Source organism: Paramormyrops kingsleyae, chromosome 20 (assembly GCF_048594095.1).
Source record: "Paramormyrops kingsleyae isolate MSU_618 chromosome 20, PKINGS_0.4, whole genome shotgun sequence".
Lineage (NCBI taxonomy): Eukaryota > Metazoa > Chordata > Actinopteri > Osteoglossiformes > Mormyridae > Paramormyrops > Paramormyrops kingsleyae.
Window position 1 is genome coordinate 6,537,195 of NC_132816.1, and position 19,512 is coordinate 6,556,706.

The following is a 19,512-nucleotide window of genomic DNA, read 5'->3' on the forward strand; positions in this document are numbered from 1 at the left end:
TATCACACGGGACAATGTTTCAGACAAGAGAAAATCTTTCCTCAGACTTTTGCTACAAAATTCGCCACTGGAGCAAGAAGCTTAAAGTAGCTGTAGAGCTCATCTTTCACCTCCGTCACAAGCCCGAGGCCCGGAGCAGCGGGAGAGCGGGGCAGGGATACCGGCCCACCGCCCCACACTCACCAGGGCTGTTTGACTTGGCCTGCGGACGGCAGTTCACAAACAGCCCGGGTAATTGGTGAAACATATCTATCTTTTTATTATTTTTTTTGCTCTTTTTCGGTCCAACAGCACACGTAAATACATATTTCACATTTTCTCTCCTTGATATCTTTTGTTTTTCTTGCCAGTCTTGCTGAACAGGGTTACCCCCTCTAATCAGCACAGTGTAAGCTGCAGCACAGGGGCCACAAGCTCGTGTAATGATTTGTTTTGTTTTGCTCTCCAAAGCGCACCGCTCGCGATAATTACCAAGGCGAGCGCCGAGGCCGCAAACGCGGCCGGCGTCCCTGCTCCGCTTTGGCTGAAGCCGCCGCAGATGCAAGCCCACCGCGACAGGCGGGAGAAAAATTAGTGCATTTCCGCTGCCGAAACGGACGGACAAAATCCCATGATATCTGACATCAGACATCCCAGACTGGGGGAGGTGCGGGTTTGCAGAGTTGGTGAAAAACTCATATATATTCATATAAATGTGTGTGTGTGTGTGTGTGTGTGTGTGTGTGTATCTAAGATGGCAAAAGAGCAGATGAATGACAGCAAAATACAGTGTCCACAATGAAATGAAATGGGGACAAGCACAGTGAACAGTGAGAGAGGGAGAGAAAGAGAGGAGCTCAGTGAGGGGGGAGAAAAAGTGAGAGAAAACAGAGTGAGAAAGAGTACGGTAAGAGAGGGAGAGAGAGAGTGAGAGAGGGAAAGAAAGAAAGCAGTGAGAGGTAAAATATTGACAGAGGACGGTAAGATGGGAGAGAAGGAGAGATATAAAAAGAGTGGGATCACAATGAAAAAAATAGTTAAAGTAAGGGGGGGGGGGGAGAAGAAGCACAGTGAGGGAGGGGGGAGCAGGGCTGCTCCAGCACAGTAAAGCTCCCTGCGGCCTGGAATGCAGTGTGGCTTCCCTCGCCTCTCCCGGACCTGGCAGCTGGGGACAGCAGAGACGGACAGCCCCGCGAGGGGGCCACCAGCGTTCAGGAGAGTCAGCAGGAGCGAGTACCCCCCCCCCACGTACCCCCCACCCGCGGCCTGGACACGCTCGAGCAGAGCAGGACAGCCATATTTATTAGGTGTGCTTGGCTAGGCAGTGGAGAGACCGGCTACAGTATCAGAAGTAAGGACAGCAAGAAGGAGGGAAGACAGAGAGAGAGAGAGAGAGCAGGGGAGGGTGGGAGGGATGGGAAAAGGGCAGCAATGTCGGAAAGGAGCAGGTACAGCATTCCGAATGGGAATAACTCAGCGAGACTGAGGAAGATCGTAGGCCGACAGTAAGCCTGTAATTCCACCTGGCTTTCTGACTCTCATCATTGATCACTAAAAAATATCTATATCATGTGATTATAGATTGGTATAATATTATATACTGTACATAAACACAAGTGAAGTATATTTTGACATTGAGAATCACATCTGGACTTTTATCCAATGAGAATTTGCAGCATCCTCTTACGTGCCCACAAACACTCATCCTCAGTACACACACTTGCTGTGCCCCCCCCCCGGGCCACAAAAAGACGCTGTCTCAGAACCGCACCACGGCACACCTCCCACCGCCCCCCCAGAGTGGGTCTGACCCACCGGGGGGAGAAAGGCGGCCATGCCGACAGCAGGGCGGCGCTCTGAGTCGCGGCGGTAATTAGAAATACTTGAAAAATGAAGTGTCAGTTCGGTCAATAAAGAGCAAAGGTCAGGCCCGGCCTAGACCTGAGAAGAAGAAAAAACGCACAGAAAATGGGCTCATTAAGACGTCCAATGAGAGGCGAGCTCCTCCTTCCAGCCATTAGCGGGGCTGGGAGGGACATGTTGCTGCTCTCCCTCACCGTGTGTAAATCGCTGCTCACTCAGCCAGAGCATAATGTGCTTCTTTCTGCTCTCCTACAGCCGGCTGCTGGCAGCCGGGTCCCGCGCCTCTGCCACCCCGACACCCCCATCAATAATAGATGAGGCAGCTCTCTGCTGCCGCTTTCTCCGGGGCCGTTCGGCGAAACGGAAAACGGCGCTCATAACACACGCGAAAGAGGCCCGGCTACAGACGCGCGCAGCAGATGCAAAACTTGCCGTTCCCCAGTCGCGTCGCATGCCGAAAAATCACACGTCGCACGACATAAAAGCGGGATCTTACCCAATTTCCTTGATCGTAGGATTTCTGTTTTCGCCTGACGTTCTCAAGCCCCGTGATTAAAAAAGGAAACTGAATCCGGGGCCTGGTACAGGTTCGACAGGTTCCGCGAATTCAAGGGCATCTTCACTATGCTGTCTGTCGCTGCCAGGGGCCCGAGCCTCTGCTCGCACGGCGACGGACAGAAAATTGCGGCCTAGAGCAGCTTTATCGCTGACGATTTACAGCCCCCCCCAGCTCCCCCTGGCAGAGCATGGCTCCTTACCTTGCTCGCTGCTGTTGTCCCCGCTGTGAGACGTGTGTCCCCCGCTGGACGGACCCGGCGTGCCTCCTGAACGTATGGACGCTGTGTCGTCATGGTCTCTGTTCCACGAGGTCTGAGGGGAGGGAATGCAGGAGGTCAGGCACGCTCGCATGCGGTCGGACGCGGTCGCATGCGGTCGGACGCGGTCGCATGCGTTGAGCCCCTCAGCCGCAGGACCATGGGTCTAGCTCTGGCTCACGGTAAAGAACACCTTCCTGACTCCCCCACCCCACCGCCGCATGCTGCCTCACCCCAACAAAAACTCGCCCTCTTCCATCCGCCCACAACATCCCGGGAAGGGCCCTCGCATCTCGGCTTTCGATTTGCGGAAGAGTCCCCGGCCCCTGCATAAAGGAACCCCCACCCAAAGCTTGCTTTTGACCAGAGAGCGAGAGAAGGAGAATTCAGCCAATGACATTACCAGGGAAAAGCAAGCCATGGTGCGGGGGTACAGCGTGATGTCACAGTGAGAGCGATGCTGTAAGCGGCAAGGAGCGATGTGGCTGCTGGTCGCTCTGCCCGTGCCTTTATAGCCCTGAGGAGTGCGGGCGGTGGGCCGGCCGGACCTTGCGCCTCTCCGGTGAATCAAACAAGAAGGGGATTAAAAAAAGAGGAGGAGCGCCGTTCCCATTGACGATGGAGTTGAGGGCCTGTAGTGGCCCTACAGTGTCAGCTGTTTGCCGAATGGTTTGCGGCAAATGCAGAAGACATGAGGATAATGAGCAGAGTGCCGAACAATGCCCCCCCGGCCGGCCCCGGCACTCAGCCGTGCGCGGCGCTCCCCCCCCCCCCCACCATTCAGCGCCAAACAGATGTTGCCTCTTATCACCGCCAAAGAGGAGTGCGGCAAATTCACGGCCGTGGGCACGTTGCCGCCTTCGGAGTGATCGCACGCGTGTGTGTGTGTATGTGCACACGCCAGGCCTTTTGTGTGGGTTTTTGATCGTGTGTGTGTGCGTGGGGGGGGGGGGGGGGATAAGGGGGTGTTTGTGTTTGTTTTTCGTCTCAGTAGCGCTAACTGAAACATGGACAGAGGTAGAGCCTCACTGCCGGCTGAGGAAATGCCAAAAACTCAAATTTGCTCCAAATCGGCCACTTCTGCACAGAGTTTCTTTAAATGTCTGCCAGTCAATTCAATGAGAAATACGCAACACAATTAAGGACGCGCAGGACCTGCGGTCCGATAATCACATGGGGACGAGGCCTGGACACTTCATCCAGAGCCCATCTCCATGCTGCGCTGAGCTGCAGAGTGACTCCCCCCCCCCACACCCGCCCCCAGATAAACGCTTCACAAACAAACACGAAGACAAACAGTAAATATGTATCACTGTGCCGACATTCCAGGCGAGCGGCGTCATGCGGCGTCATGCGGCGCACAGCGTGCTGGGGGCAGCAAATGGTTAAAGTCTGGCTGCCAGTTTCTATAACTCGCTGAGAAAAACGGGGAGGTATGGGTGGGGGGGGGGACTGTTTATTCTGAGCTTTGTTAAAAAAGAACGGTACAGCACCCCAGAGACACAGCACGGCAGGCCCCAGAAGCCGACGCGCTAAGGGACGTCCTCTTTTTTCTCTTCCCCGCCATTCTCCCCCTACGTGACAAAGATCCCACTTGAAAATACAATTAGACAGAGAAAACGGCAAACTACTGCATGAACTGTAATTGAACAAAAGGCGGGCGAGGCACGCGGGAAGGTACCGGCCGGGGCCCGAGGGGCCCGGGGCGGGCCCCGCCATCCAGAGAGTGACATCTCCAGGGTGCACTCAGTCTATTTATAATACCCCCAACACTTTGGCTGAGCACTGATCCGGCTCAAAATTAATAGAAAACAGCCTGACGGGCCGATGCCAAATCTCAGGCGCTCGCCACCGCGCGCGCGTGTGTGTGTGTGTGTATATATGTATATATATAATGTGAGATATCCATAAATATAAAAGAAGACAGGTTAGGTGGTGGCACAGAAAGAGACTGTGAGAGTTTTATACATATACGGACATATATTGATACGTGTGTTTAGTTGTTTTGGGGGGGTTGGGGTGTTAAAGATTGCAGTTGAATGGTGTTCCTATACACGTCTGATACATTCACTGTCCCCCTAATGAGCTGCTTTGGATGTAGTTCACCCCCCGCCCCCTCTCCTTCACCCACCCCCACTTCGATGCCCCCCCCCCCCGGGTTCAGGATGAAGATTGATTCACCGCTTAATTGTTGAGTAAATTCAATTTCCCACATTCTGTTCTGTGCGGGTTTCGTTGTTTTTTGTTTCTTCTTCCAAAAGTCCAAATATGCAGCGGCGGGTCGATGCTCGGGGGGTGGGGGGACGGGGGGGGGCGGTGCGTTTGCCATCAACACCTAACCTTCCCTTTTTCATTTACATTTTCCTCCCACCACTTAATTTGCCGTGACGAGATTTTCCTTGCTGGAAATTCTGATTCCGAGGCATTCCGATTCAGCGCGTCCTCATTGTGGCGGCTCTTAGCGTAGATGAGGGGCCTTTTTTGGCAGAAGTAGCACACTCTGCCCCCCCCCACCCCGTATTAAACAGCCACTCATGCAAGAAATGCTGCACCGCCGATTCACTCCTAATAGCAACAGGAATGGTGTCTGCATGCTGGACGTTACTCTTTGCTTTGAAGACCCTTCATGGACGAAGTACATCAATCGTGCAACACACACAGTCACGCACACGTGTGTGTGTGTGTGTGTGTGTGTGTGCGTGTGCCAGCAGGTCATGTTAAATTAAAAACTGTGCCCCCTCTGTGATTGTAGACCTGCTAAATATGGCTTGGGTCTGAGGCCTACACACACACACACACACACACACACAGCCTGTCCCGCTCCCTTGGTCTAAGCTCTTGTTTATTTTGTCCTCTCCACCACCAAGACGAGGGAGGGCGGGCAAGCCACTCTTATCCACACTGACAGGAACCCCAGCAGCCGTTACTGGACACAGTGAGAGCTAAATATTGGGGGAGGTCACGTGATCATAATACTCAGCCCCAACAGCAGCCATGTCATGCTGAGTCTTGCAGGCCCCCCTAAACAGAATGACCCTTAACAATCAGGCGTGAGTTTAGACGGCCGTCTCGGGCTGAAGGACCCAAACCTTCTCAGCCCTCCATCGAATGCCACTTGTTGCTAATCCCAACATTTAAAAGTCTGTTCATGCTGTTTCATTTACTCAGACATTTCAATATTTTGTAGCAGGTTATGAATATTAAAAAAAAACTATAGTAAATCAATACTGCTGTACAACATATAATGCACTGTCTTTTGTACATTTTTATACAGATATCTAGGTACGTAGTTTATTAAAATGTCTTGTAAGGACATGGAACCAGTGAGATGTGTCATTATTCTGCAGAGATCTCACATTCAAATAAGTTTTTCGTTTTCTGAAATCAACATTTTTTTTCCCCCTCCCACGTTACTGAGTGTGCTCCGCTTTTCCTTGGATTATTAGGCAGGGAGAAAAGCTCTCCTGCATTGTCAACAAGTTGTAATCCTTCGTGAAATTTGCGCAAGCGTGCACATTCTTTAACATTAGAACGCAGGAACCTCATGGTCCTTTTGTTTAAGCCGGATCAGTGTTCCCCGACGTCACACGACGAGCAGCGGCGAGTGAGAGACAGTGGGCAACAATGCATGGACAAGACACAACAGCTGTAAACAACAACACTGAGAGCGAGATGCTGTCAACATCCATTATGTCAACGGGACGGTAATTCGAACGAGCCTGGGACAGAAATACATGAATGCATTAACAACAGCAAACCGTTGACTTGCAATCAGATGTCGTTCGGCCCCTTAAATCTGCATACAGGTACAGGTTCGAAAGTTTTCCCTAAAACAGGTTCTTAGTTCAGCTATTATGAGAGGAATCTGAAGTAGCCAATTCAGAATAAAAGATATTTACAAAAACCTCCATGTGAACAAATCTTGACTGTTGCTTGTACAATTATGATAATCATATTAATTTTATCACATACGAAAGCTAGAATAATGTGATATACCTCATACATTATCATACAACTCCAAAACACAAACAAGTTCATTCTTTTCTTTTTTTTGCTAGAGACCTTGATGCCATTGACACAGAGAGTCCCAGCCTCTCAGTGTAGTCTCAGAAACTCATAACGTGGCATTTTAGCGTAAGAGCTCGAGGAACGAGCTTTGCCACTCCCTGCTCTCGCTCGAGATGCCGCGAAACGTAAAGTTAGTGCCTGGAGAGGCAACACAATGGGGCGAAACGAAACGCTACAGAAGAATATAAACCAAGCAGCAGCAGGGAAGCTATCGTGAGGGAGATCGGTCATGAAGACGTCCAGGAGATGCAGGAGATGTCTCCTGGCGTTGAAAATGAGGTTCACATGGGGGGGGGAATAAAAACAGAGAAGCTATCAGGGAACCCAGCTTCAGCCTCATGTCAGCCTCGGTCCCTGTTGTGGGGCAGGGGCGACACGGGTTCCTAAAAAGCTCCACACGGGGCCCTCCCCCGTAAGCACGGGGACACTCTCCGGAGCTGGAGGGGTTAATCTCCGAACCGGTCACTCCGGCTCAGACGGCAACCTGTGGCCCCGCGTGTTTGTCTACGCGGCCCCAAGGAGCGGAACCGGCTGAGCGGCATTCGCCAGCAGGCCTCGCACCCCCACCTGCACTCCTCGGCAGGCCTGCCTTCAGCCAGGACGCTACCCTCGACAATAAAGACTTTATTAAAGCGTTAAATAACCAGAAATAACAGCAATGCACTGTTTCCACAGCTCCTGGGGACAGAGCAGGAGTTTAATTCAGCCTATACATTTTCATTGTGGATTTCTGTGTATTTTTTCTATTACTGTTATCATTTATTCTGCAGTTGCCCTGACTTGAATCAACACAGGGACCTCCCTTTTGTTAATACCACCGCGTCCTCGTACAAAGCCCGATTCAGCTTCATGCCGCAGGGTATACTTTAAAAACACATATAGAAGAAGATAATGCACACACTACATTAAGCTGCTGGTTGTGTCACCGCTAAATAAGTCCTCTACAAAGATCAGATACCTTGGAACATATAATGAAAACGCAAAATTAAGTATATTTCGAGGTAGTAGTTAGCCGTGCAACTCCTAAAATACAACCCGATTAGTTCCATGTGTTTATCGCGGCGCTGACCCCATGCATATAAAAGAGGTTCATTTGGCAAACTCGAAAACAGCATTCAATCACATTTGTTGCGTGCCGTCCTTTATTAAAGACTGCATGCAAGGATGGGGACTGCACGTTATGTTAATTTAATGTCCCATCGAAGAAGTCCCGCCTAAGCTTCAACAACATAACCCTGATGCTGTCACAAGATATTGTTACTATGCAAGCCTCATATAATGCATTATATTAAGGGCGCAATGGTAGATGTCTTCATCTTGAAAGTTAATTAAAAGTTTTAGCTTCCACGTTGTAATTCATTCGCAGGGATAAAACACCGTACTTTATAAATAAACGTCAAGGAAACTTAACTAAACTTAAGGTTCAGGGTCAACTCTAACCAAGTACAGCATCCCGCGATAAGAACAATATCATGATTAGTATTACCATTCTTAGTACTATCAGTGACAAAAATCCCTTCGATAACTTTGTTGAGCAGCTTGTAATAGCGATCGCCATGAGGAGCGCTCCTACATGAGAGAAGAGTCATCCTGGTCCGCCATTTAGAGAATAAAAGCGAAAAGCTGCTCGTGTTTAAGACTCTTGGCCCCCGCATGTCAGCTTGTACCAGCCAGCCAGTGCGCTGCATTACGGTAATAAAGTGCATATATTTGCACCGGCATCTCTGCACACCGACAATCTCTGCACTACTCCAGGGCAACATGCCAACTGGCATTACACGTGAAAAACACTCACTAACAACGAGTGAACCGTGATAATCAAGGCAAAAAATCAAGAATAGAAAAAAGATCGCGCGGAGACAAAATGTTTCAGGTACACCCCAAAGACGCATCATTAGTGATGCACTAACATGGGTTAGCAAGATTAGATCTTAAAAAATGCTATGCATTGGTGCATTCGTCTCTTTAATTTTTCAAACACATGCATTATGAAAATAAAGTTGTGTTCACAACGAAGACCTAAAGAGAAAACAGGCGAATTTACCTGATCGAGGTTTCCCGATGACCTCGTGATATCTTCATTGTCTGATTTGGATCCACCTTCCCTGTCATCTATAACCAAGTCGATTGGCATCTTGCCTTTCAAACAGCTGATATACCGGTGACAGAAATTGTCACAGAGTTCGTGTACCTATAGAGGACAAAATTACAATTATCACAAAAGAGCTCTATAAGAAGCTGACAAGCGCAACCAGACCGTTTGATGCGGGAGGGGGGACTTTTAAAATAGCCAGTGAGTTGCTTTTGCCATCTTGAATTTAAAATTACTGTTTTTCTTCCAAAAAATTGAGATATCTTATAAAATTGACAGTGACAAGACTACTCACGGGTTACAACATATTCAGCACCCGTGCTAAATTCACATGCTCCTGCGGATGTTACCATTAGGGGGAAGACCTGTTTGAGTGACATTTAAGGTAAACTGTTTAATTTCGTATTTATTTAATTACCAACCATTTCTCGTCGTCCAGACTATCACACGAAATGTACATACACGTTAATATTGCAGCATGCACCTTTGAGCAGATATGTCGAGGAAATTAAATCAAATTATGCTTCGCTTACTGAACCGCTATCACGTTACGGTAATGTCTTTATTCGAAATTTAGACCACAAGAACGACTATTATTTATAAAATAAAATGAAAATATACTATACAATGAATTGTGGATTATAACTATCTACCGCATATAAAGAAATTTATAGCGCAAATAACACACAATAGGTCTACTTTTAAATACTTTTTGACAATTATCAAGTCCATGAGAAGAAAAGAAACTATAAAAAGATAACAGAAGAGTACTTTATATTATTCTGTTTTAAGACCCTGAATTGTAATTAATCTGGAAAGAGAATGCACTAGGATTGGTTTTGACACTAATTACAATAGACCAGAAAAAATGATTTATGCAAATGTCCCGTATAGGTCACATTTGTAACACGTAAGTAAGTGAGGGAAAATTACCTTCTCCAACTCCAACAGATGGAACCGCAATACTTGGATTGCTTGAATCATCTAAGAAAAACACACTAACATTACATTCCTAATAAAACCAGCAATGAAGAAACGCCATATTTTGGCATATCATAAGAACACTTTGACTAAAGCATTTATTGATACTGTATGTATTTTTTTTACAATTTTAATAATCTTCATGGAATCTCGTGTGTCGCTAAAATTATTAATGAAGTTTTCATATTTTGTCAGTCACATCTTAAACAAACCCCGCTTCCTTCGAAACAAGATGCGGTTATTCGCCTAAATGTATTGCATATACAAAAATGGCTTGTTTATAATAATCCCGACGGCACAAGAATGTTTTCATGCACATTGTTTCAGCTGCACGTCGTGAATTAAACAGGATATTAAGACGCTTTTATACAGCGTATGAAGACAGTCATTTGAAGGTAATAAATAGTAAGTTGCCATGTTTGAATTGAGTTAGCTGGGTAAGTTAACTGGGGTAGCACTGAGATGTGGGACGTAAACAGGAGTCCTAACTGTTTGTATATACCTTATAACTTTTAAAGCGGAAAAGAAGCTGCTTAAAAAGACATCTGCCAGCTACGCAGCGACACACAGTTATATGTGGTGACACGATTTTTAAAATATCCATTTTGAAGTCGACTCCTCCAGTGGCGGTCGTGTACAAAACTTTTAAGAGTTGTTACACAGCCTTATGAAGTTCCATTTATAATTCATAAATTGACATTGAAATCAACTGAAATAACGGAAACTGCACTATATATATATATATATATATATATATATATATACACACACACACACACACACACACACCATATACATACCAAATTGTCCAGTTCCGGATTTGATGAAAATAGGGGTTTTTCTGCTCGAATCTAGAACAAGATAATTTATAAAATATTTTACCATTTCAAAGATCCAACCTAAACAGCAAACTCTGAATAAAACCTCTCATTTCATTTTTGGCGTTAAACATATGTTGCATAATTCCATGAATCATTTAGTTTCCAATAAATTTAAAGCTAACATGGGCCCAAAACTAACTTAGACATCTCAGTTATTTTTAAACCATACAAACTACAGCGTTAAATGGCCACAGACAAGAAGAAAAAGCAAATTAGAAGCGCCGACCTTGTGTCGTTGTTCTTTTATTATTTACTTTTTTTGCTGTAAATATTCGTGTAAAAAGAAAATAGTCAGTAAATATAACGTTAAGCAATTTTGTGATTTTTCTAACCTGTTTAGCAAATACGGCTATATCTTCATTGAAAGACTCGGATGAGCACACGTCACCTCCCGCAACCCCGGGTTCTCGCGGTGTGCAAGTCGCTAATTCACATTTCTCAAAAATCAGTGCTAGCAGAGGGAAGAGAGGGTGCCTGCAAGAGAATATCATTGCAAACTTCAGTGAGCACACCAGGAAAAGTGCGAAAGTAAAATAGCAGGATCATTCCCATAGTGAGACACCAGACTAGCAATATAATTATCCAGCGTTTAATTATTTGCGTAAAACTAAAGCCAACTAGTAACTTCGTATAGGAGAAGCCATTTTGAGCAATAGCCTCTATCTGCTCTATATTCTATCCAACCGGATGAGATGAACCATTTTAAAACATATTATTACAACCTTTAATTTATAAAGACAATGCGACCATAATAAGTCGATTTCTTAACAGCTACATTTCATGTTTTAATTTTTTTTATTCAAGCTTGAGAGAATAACAGTATCATTAGAGAATGTATTGTAGGACACATATATTTACAATTAGAGCCCGTAACGATAATCCACACATTAAAGGTAATAAGCAATACAAATTGTGTACAAGGTTATTAAATTACACGTTTGGTACAGCACTCTACAGAGAAAAAGTTTCTTTTTTTTCTTTTTAAGAGTAAACTATTTTCTGGCCTTCTCTAGACAGAGTTTTCTTTTAACACTTACCAACTGTCTACAATACATTTGTTGTTTGCTCTGTTTTCAACGAGCAAACAACCTAAAATAATTTGATTCACACGGAAAAAACTTTACAAACTTTAATTCCAAAAAGCGCCTGAATTCATAAACTCTTAAATGCATAACTGGTGGACAGTGTTATAAAATATAGAAAATGACTGAACTGTAAACTATCTGATAAACATAAATGAAAAATGGGCCCGAAAGTTTTTTTTTTCTTGTATGACCCTGCTTCCGAGTTTTCATCTTTCTCTAAAACGCTATATAACCTTAATGACTCACTACGTTGTTTTTTTTTCCATTTTTATTAACTAACACACATCTGTTGTTCTGTGCGCCCCCTTTTTTGTCGCGGGAAAAAAGCAACCCGAAAAGACTGTCACTGAAACCTACCCGTAAATTGAATCTTTATCTCTTTTTAATGCATCGTTGACGGAAGGGCCCATACCGGGCGGTATGGCGTTGTGAGCAGTGTGCGGATACTGGTGCGCGTGCAGCGGGGGACCGTGATTCAGATGAACAGCCTGCATGGATCTGGCTGCGTGAGGATCCCCATACATCGTGCTGGCGATTCCTACGCCGTCCATACCATAATGGGATAAATCTTCATACTGTACAATGAAAATCAAATAAAAAATAATTACATGAAAATGTATTGCCAATACTATCATTTTATTCATTAATTTTATAATTTTACGTGGAATTAACGCCGACGTCACTCCCGGGACATAGTAAAGAGTCCATCACGCCATCAGTTTTTAACCCAAGCCCTCGTGGTTCGAAGGCTTGTTCCAAGAGCAAGACAAACATGCCAGTTTATTTGCTTTTCTGATGGACCCAATACTTTTACAAACAGAGAAGAAACCTTGTTTTCAATAATAAGACTGCAGGAAACAATAAATGATGCCAACTTATTAATATTTCTTTTAGCTAAACGAAGGAACGCAATGTACAATAAACACAAATTAAACAGAAGTGAAATCAAAGTTGAATGCAGTTGATTACGTTTTTAATGAAAATGTAAACTGATTAATCTCACAAGTTTGGATCCAACTGCAACTACATAAATATGCAAACAGCAATCACTTTTAACAAAAAGCATCACTCGTCTCTTTGCCATTACACCGAAGATTATTTTGTTAATGTTTGCAATTTAAAATTGTTTTTTTGTTTTAGATTTAATGAAAACCCCAGGGAGAGGGGAGTCGGCGCTGATATAGCCGTGTTGGATGTCCACGGACGGGCCCATATATCTAGAATTATATCTGAAAGCGAGGAGGAAATTACCCTGAAAGTGGCAAAAATAATTAACACGTTTATGCCATGAAACAGTGAAGGTGTCAAAGCCCTCTGCAGATCTTACGGCTTCGGTCTCACCTTCACGAGCACGCGATTTAAGTAAAGTTTTCATAGGTAACTAATTTGTCTTAAAATACCCATTAGCTTAATTTAAGGTCCAAATGGATTTAACATTTATTTATGTAACAAAAATAACATTAACTTTGTACTATAACTGCAGCATACTTATTGACGTAACCAATTATAAGTCGGTTGCACATGGAAAAAAATATTCAAAAATGATGTTCAGATCCTCGTTTGTGCTTTATGTGTACAAACGCAATACGATTTAGCATCAAATGGTAATTTAGACACGGAGACTAAATTAATGAGCTGCAGCAAAAGCATCAGCAGATAAGAAAATTAAACTTAATTATACAAAGTCTGTCCGTGAATGTAAATATCAGCAGGATTTTCTTGAAAATTCGAAAATGTTTCTTCTACCTCAGTATAGTAAATCATCCGTTACTTTGGAAAGACCTATGGCTGTCTTGGTAAATACTTCTTGTAAACATGTTTACCAGGAGCGTTATAAGCAAATGAATTTATATGCACTGTCAAGTCCTCTTATTGAGACAGTGACACTATCAAACCCATCTAAACGTCCTAAAGAAGCCATACAAATTAGGCGGAAAAAAACTTTCGCTGTCCACGATGCCATCAGCCACGTTTCAATGCTGAAAAATGTTGAGTTGCTGAAACTTTTCAAATACGTACCCTTTGCGCCATTGGCCTTCCTCACTCCCTCTTCTTCCTTCAGATTAAAATATCTCCTATGAGGCCAGGGTGAAAGAAAATACAGCGCACACTCCAAATGCGATACTGAAAAATCCCTTTATGTTTCCCGCAGAAGGATGACGAAGCCGGACCTTCAGCGCAAGTTCAGCTCAAGGCGAAACATTCAGTACGGCGAGTATCTCCTCGGCTTTCTCCAGGACGGCAACAGTGCGCAGAGCAAATCTTCTTTTTCAAATCACTATGGAATTGATTCTCAAACAAAACTAGAGAGTTGCATGGCTTTTTGCCACTCCAGCTGTCAATCTTAAGCGAGGTTGTCAAAGTACTGAATGAATGATGATCCGCCGTGCGCTTCCTCTGGTCGGGACACCTTAAATGTTAATACACAGATACATACAAAAAAAAATCAAGCTCTCTCGTTTCTTTGATCACTGTCGGCTCCTGAGTAGATTTTTAATGCAACAGTCTCTCAATTAGATCAAGAAGAGGTGGGGTGATATTTCTGGCTTGCTCTTTTTTTCTTAAAGGAGCCACGATCGATGCTGCGAAGCGCCCGCCTGCGAGTAGAGACTGCCCGTGTGTGTATGTGTGTGTGTGTGTGTGTGTGTTGAACAGTGCGGAGAAGTGGATCTGAACCAGAATGCCAGAACCCGGAAGTAGTGGTGGCCATAACAGGTCGCGTCTTTCGCAAGGCAGTGGACTACATCAAGTGGCTCCTATCGGAGGGGGAGCGCAATCCGCCACGGAAGCTTGCGGAGCTGATGTTCATTTGCAGAAGAGACCGTGCTACTTTTGGAATGCCTTGTTTATCTGTTTTATCAACCCGCCTTTCTCACCTCCACTTTCAGATTTTTTACTATGTGTTACCCCCTTTGTGGTGTCGTTGGAAATGTGGGACGTGACCTCACGATTTTTTTTAATCCAAACTGACCACTGCTGTCTGTCCTTCTTCAAGTTCTTGAGATTGATGCTCTCCACATGGCTTAGGCACCGACATCGGACTATCAGTACAACGTGTGTAGCTTTACACTGACAGTTTTGTCACACTGAATTGAGTCTTGCACATTGCTTTCCCATTTAAGATATGCGTAATTGTTTAGCGCGTTATATTTGCTGCGTCTCGTTAAAAGCCGTATTATCTAAAACAATTACAAGTTGATTATATGCACAGGTCAGCTCGTTCTTAGTCGGCACACGACAAATGTAGCGAATTGGCTGTCTCACTATGTGGGTGATGGTCGTATATTTGTCAACTGCAATATCAGCTACTTCCAACTTATTCTCTTATGCGTTTATTCATCCATTGATGGGTCGTGGGTTGTATCCCGTTAAGATTTTAAAAAGTATTTCTACATTTCGTGTGCAATTATTACAACACAGTGACATTAAAACGTAATACTAGTTAAGCATCGCCGATGCAAGGTATCAATTTTCTTGAGCGCTTCGTCTTGGTACCCCCCTCAGAAATGCAGAATGAGCCGGTCCATGTCACGGCAGATTTCAGTAGTTGAGAGGCGGCGTCCAATCAAAACGCACCCCACTGAGGCAAATCTTTAATTGGGTAGAAAGATTATCAATTACAGAATCAAGCGATCGATGCATTTGTGTCCTGAGGTGAGGGGAGGCGTGTTGTTAAAACACGCATGTTGTGCCCAGCTGAAAGAGATCAACCTCTTGCCCTTCACAATATTATGAAGTACATTATTGGGGTTTTTTTGTACGACGGATAATACAATAGTCAAATAATTGTACTGTTTACCTATATATATATATATATATATATATATATATATATGTATACGTTTATAATTTAAACGTTCAATGCTGAATTTAACATGATTCCTATTTGAAAAGTTATTTTAAAAATTATTGTTCTAGAATTACTGGCAAAATTTAAGTAGATTAAATTTAGAATGTTTGGTTAAGCCAGTTTTCGGTGTTAACTATGTTACAAAGTCAGAAATTTGCCCACACAGTTCACCTACTTGATACTGCACAACATTAAGGCCTACTGTCAAAGACGAAAAAGAGCGCACAGATAATACAGCATAAGGCCATAAAAGATAAACCATCCATTCTGAGCTATTGTGTTGAACAGAGAATTTTTTTTGAGCGTCTGGTGCCTGTATTTGAGTCACAGGGAACGACCAGTGTGGCGTAGGCTGAATTATTTAATAAATGTTGCCTATTGCTATTAGTCTTTATTATAAGGTACGGTGGCTCTTCTGACACTTTATATTGATTTGTCCAATTTCGTGGTTGACGTGGCACTGTGGTATAACGTGCTATTTGTATATATTTAAATGACCATGTGACAAGGTGCATGAAGATTGTCTAGGAAGCATCTGTCATCGATCAGGACAGATTGGCGGAAGGAAAAATGTTGTATCAAACAGTATCGGTCTCACACGTTTAGCGATCCTCGCCGCAGAGGTGCAGTCCGGTCTTTCGTCTAAATTTACAGGCATGAAATTGGTATGAAGCCGCAAAGGAGGCTGATTTGCGGGGTAGATGGCGTCTAGCTCTGAATACTCACACCAACATTTGACCGTGAGCAGACGCTCGGCGGAAACTGTGGAAAAGGGGTCTACCCTTATTTGTATACAGATCTAGGAAGCTTGTATTACATGTTACAAGATTCGACATTAAAGTCTTCCGGGTGAGTAAACCAGTATTTTTTATCTCTATTTTTCACTCGTTCTGAGTTTCAGTGTGTGTTTTATATCACATTAATTTTTAAAAGCCAGCATTGTGAAAATGAATGTTATGCATTTTTTTAGTAATGTAGCCTAATTGTAGTTTAGTAATGTAACTACTGTTTCTGTGATTCATCACTATAAAAATCACTTTGGTCTGCTGACTTAAATGGTGGCTTGAATTTCTAGGCCATTCGAAACAGTTTAGGATGCTGTTTTAACTTAGTCTCACATAGCACTGAATAACTAATATTATTATTGTTGTTGTTATTGTTATTATTATTGTTATTAAATGTGTTGTTTTGTTGTTAAACGTGAAATAACTAATACCGTATAACTTGTCGCTTGACATTCGTGACAAAACTAATATGTAAGATTTCATATTCAAGTTAAAATGGGTTGTTGGTCAGACAGGGGGTAGATCTTGATAGATTTTATAGATTTTTATAGACTTTATTTTAAGATTTTTTCCCCCAAAATTATACATATTGCACTCTTCACAAACTTCGAACTCAAAAAAAAAAAAAAACCCGAAGAAACAAATGAAAGCATTTCTAAGTAAATATCAGAATCACATTCGTATCAGAGTACTATATAATTTACTTTTTTACAACGAACCAAATTATTTAAAGAAGATTATTATTATCATTATTATTATTATCATTATTATTATTATCATTATTATTATTATTATTATTATTTGCTAAAATTCCTAAATAAATTGTTTCCCGTGAATATCCTTAGGTATCTATAGTTTTCTTTCTTTTTTGGTTTGTTCATATTAGAAACAAAAGGCGATGCAGTTCAAAAGTCAAATGGAGGTCGGCTTACACAGCTCCTCTGTAGTCGCCGATCAAACCTGTTGAAAAACGCGACGCCCGACCTCCAGTGAAATTCTGCATTGCGTTGATATAAGAAGTTACACCACGCATGCTATGCGGGTGAGTCGAACAGTGGAACCATTTAAAGCTTAATTATCTTTTTGCCCAGAATTTCTATATCATAAAATCGATGGTATGTCCAAATCCTGAACAGCAGTCTGCATTTGTCGTAATATTCAGTCATAAACATTTTGTGGCGAGGTTATCTTCTGTTAAAAAGAAAATTAAATGTCAATTAATATTGTTTTAAAAGTTTCTTAGTGTGTGCGTGTTTGTGTGTGACATTTGAAAAATTTTACTTCTCACATTAGGCAATGATTATGTTGTTGATAATTTTATGTATAAAATTATATTTTTGATCTTGTTTCTTCCCACGTTTTTAACACGCCGTTCACATAATTTATGCAAGGGCCAATAATTCATGTTATGGTTTTAGAAACATATATTTATTTAGTTATTCATCTATGCATTTAAATCTTAATATGAGAAAATGTTTATGCGAACTTTTACTTGTGAAGCTAACGGTCTCCTTAGCCATTTGCGCCGTCTACTGGTAACATCAAGAAAATGAAATATCTAGGAAAACTTATTCGAAAGCGAGCAAAGCGGAAACTTTTTGACAACAATCTTTAAAAACGCTTTTACAAATTATCGAAGGCGAAACATGAACTGACTCATTTAAGCATTTCTTGTCAATTTACGAAAACACGTTACCATTATCAATGCATGTCTTCTTCACCTTGTGACGTAAAATGGGATGAAAATGCAGTGAACGTGCCTAAGACTAAGCGGTTTTTAAAAAATATATGGCCTGAAATATTTAACTATTTTTTCAAGGATTAGATAGTGTTGGTCATAGAGATTTAATTAGGCAAATTGTGTTGTAAATAAATAATAAGTGAATTACTTATTTAGATGTAATGTGATATCTTCTTTTTCATTTCAGTGTTTCAGGTTAAACCTATATTTAAATATTTAAATATAACATGGTAATATTTAAAGAACGTATTAATATTAGATGCATCGTCACTTGCGACAACACCAACACGCAAGCACTGTCCAGTAGTACAGACTGATCTCACGGCAGACGCGCACTTGTCCCGGGAGATTAAATAACACGTGTATTGAAACATATAGACAAGGGTTAGAAAGTTAAAGTTTATTTATGAATATCTAGACATTAGTCTAACTTGATTAACTAAATTTCTATAGAAAAAAGCAATTTCATAAATCTAACATTATATTACAAATATCGGTAATTTATATTTGTTATTGCAATATGTGTAATTATTATTATTATTATTATTATTATTATTATTATTATTATTATTATTACCTCTAGTATTACTACCACTACTAGCTACTACTACACTTTGCTGTGGAAGCACAACTGTAAATTAGTTTCTATCCGCTTGTTCTGTTATTTTCAGATTCGCATTTTTAACGGTGACATGGATCAAAAGTATATCGGATCGTTTTTTGTCACTTTATTAATTCAGCCCTAACCAGAAGTAAACTTGTTTTGCAGCGCTTAAACTTCGTCGATGGATCGATATTTTGCTCTCCTGATGCAACGGACGGAATTTGCTTCGTGTATGTACAGTATATCCGCCTTCTTTAAGTATATGTGCTGCAAGAAACGTAAAAATACTGATTTATGGAAAAATGCGCTGGTTTCTTCAAGAATGCATCGCTTTCCTCAAGAAAAACGCTTGATTAAAATTAAACGGTGTGTTATGGATTAAGCTATGAAGTTGTTCTGCATAAATGTATGTGCATATATGAAATATATTAAATAGGCCTATTAAAAACTTTTTTTGGGAAAAATACATACTTACAATTGTATTCGATGTTTGTTTCATTATTGTTCAACATATATTTATATTTGAGAACTTGTTAATACAGTTTGGACTCGTGAGTGGTCCCTCAGAAAAAAACCTTGAGAATGCATTATTTTTCCATGCTGAAAGTCTCGCCAGCGGTAATAAAGGCAGAATCTTTCAGTGCAGCTATTATTTCAGGTGCGCTAATGGGATCAGAGCAGCACAAAAAAAAAATTCATAGATTACTGCTATTCTATCTTCCTCCTACCTTTGTCATCTGTGGAGCGTAGCCAAGACCTGGAGGTGAA

The 19,512-nt window shown here is 42.3% G+C and overlaps 1 protein-coding gene and 1 long non-coding RNA gene across 4 annotated transcripts in view; one reads left to right on the forward strand and one right to left on the reverse strand.

The window, feature by feature from the left end:
• The window catches only part of meis1a (Meis homeobox 1 a), a 56,281-nt gene extending 41,815 nt beyond the window's left edge, over nucleotides 1–14,466 (reverse strand). Inside the window, exons 1-7 of one of the 2 annotated variants that reach the window (XM_023824908.2) lie at nucleotides 13,784–14,466; nucleotides 12,122–12,339; nucleotides 11,012–11,153; nucleotides 10,599–10,649; nucleotides 9,751–9,801; nucleotides 8,770–8,916; nucleotides 2,601–2,712 (exon numbers count right to left, since the gene is read on the reverse strand). In XM_023824908.2, coding sequence (XP_023680676.1) covers nucleotides 2,601–2,712; nucleotides 8,770–8,916; nucleotides 9,751–9,801; nucleotides 10,599–10,649; nucleotides 11,012–11,153; nucleotides 12,122–12,339; nucleotides 13,784–13,795 — 733 coding nt within the window. In that variant the 5' untranslated portion in view covers nucleotides 13,796–14,466. The remainder of the gene's footprint in view (nucleotides 1–2,600; nucleotides 2,713–8,769; nucleotides 8,917–9,750; nucleotides 9,802–10,598; nucleotides 10,650–11,011; nucleotides 11,154–12,121; nucleotides 12,340–13,783) is intronic. The other variant, XM_023824909.2, reaches the window with a different exon arrangement.
• Nucleotides 14,467–15,588: 1,122 nt separating this feature from the next.
• On the forward strand, nucleotides 15,589–19,210 carry LOC111850718 (uncharacterized). 2 transcript variants are annotated; one of them, XR_002839867.2, is made up of 3 exons: nucleotides 15,589–16,463; nucleotides 17,286–17,441; nucleotides 18,910–19,210. It is a non-coding gene; the product is annotated as an uncharacterized lncRNA (long non-coding RNA). The 2 variants fall into 2 exon arrangements; XR_002839866.2 differs by having other exon boundaries at nucleotides 17,286–19,210.
• The last annotated feature ends 302 nt before the right edge of the window (nucleotides 19,211–19,512 follow it).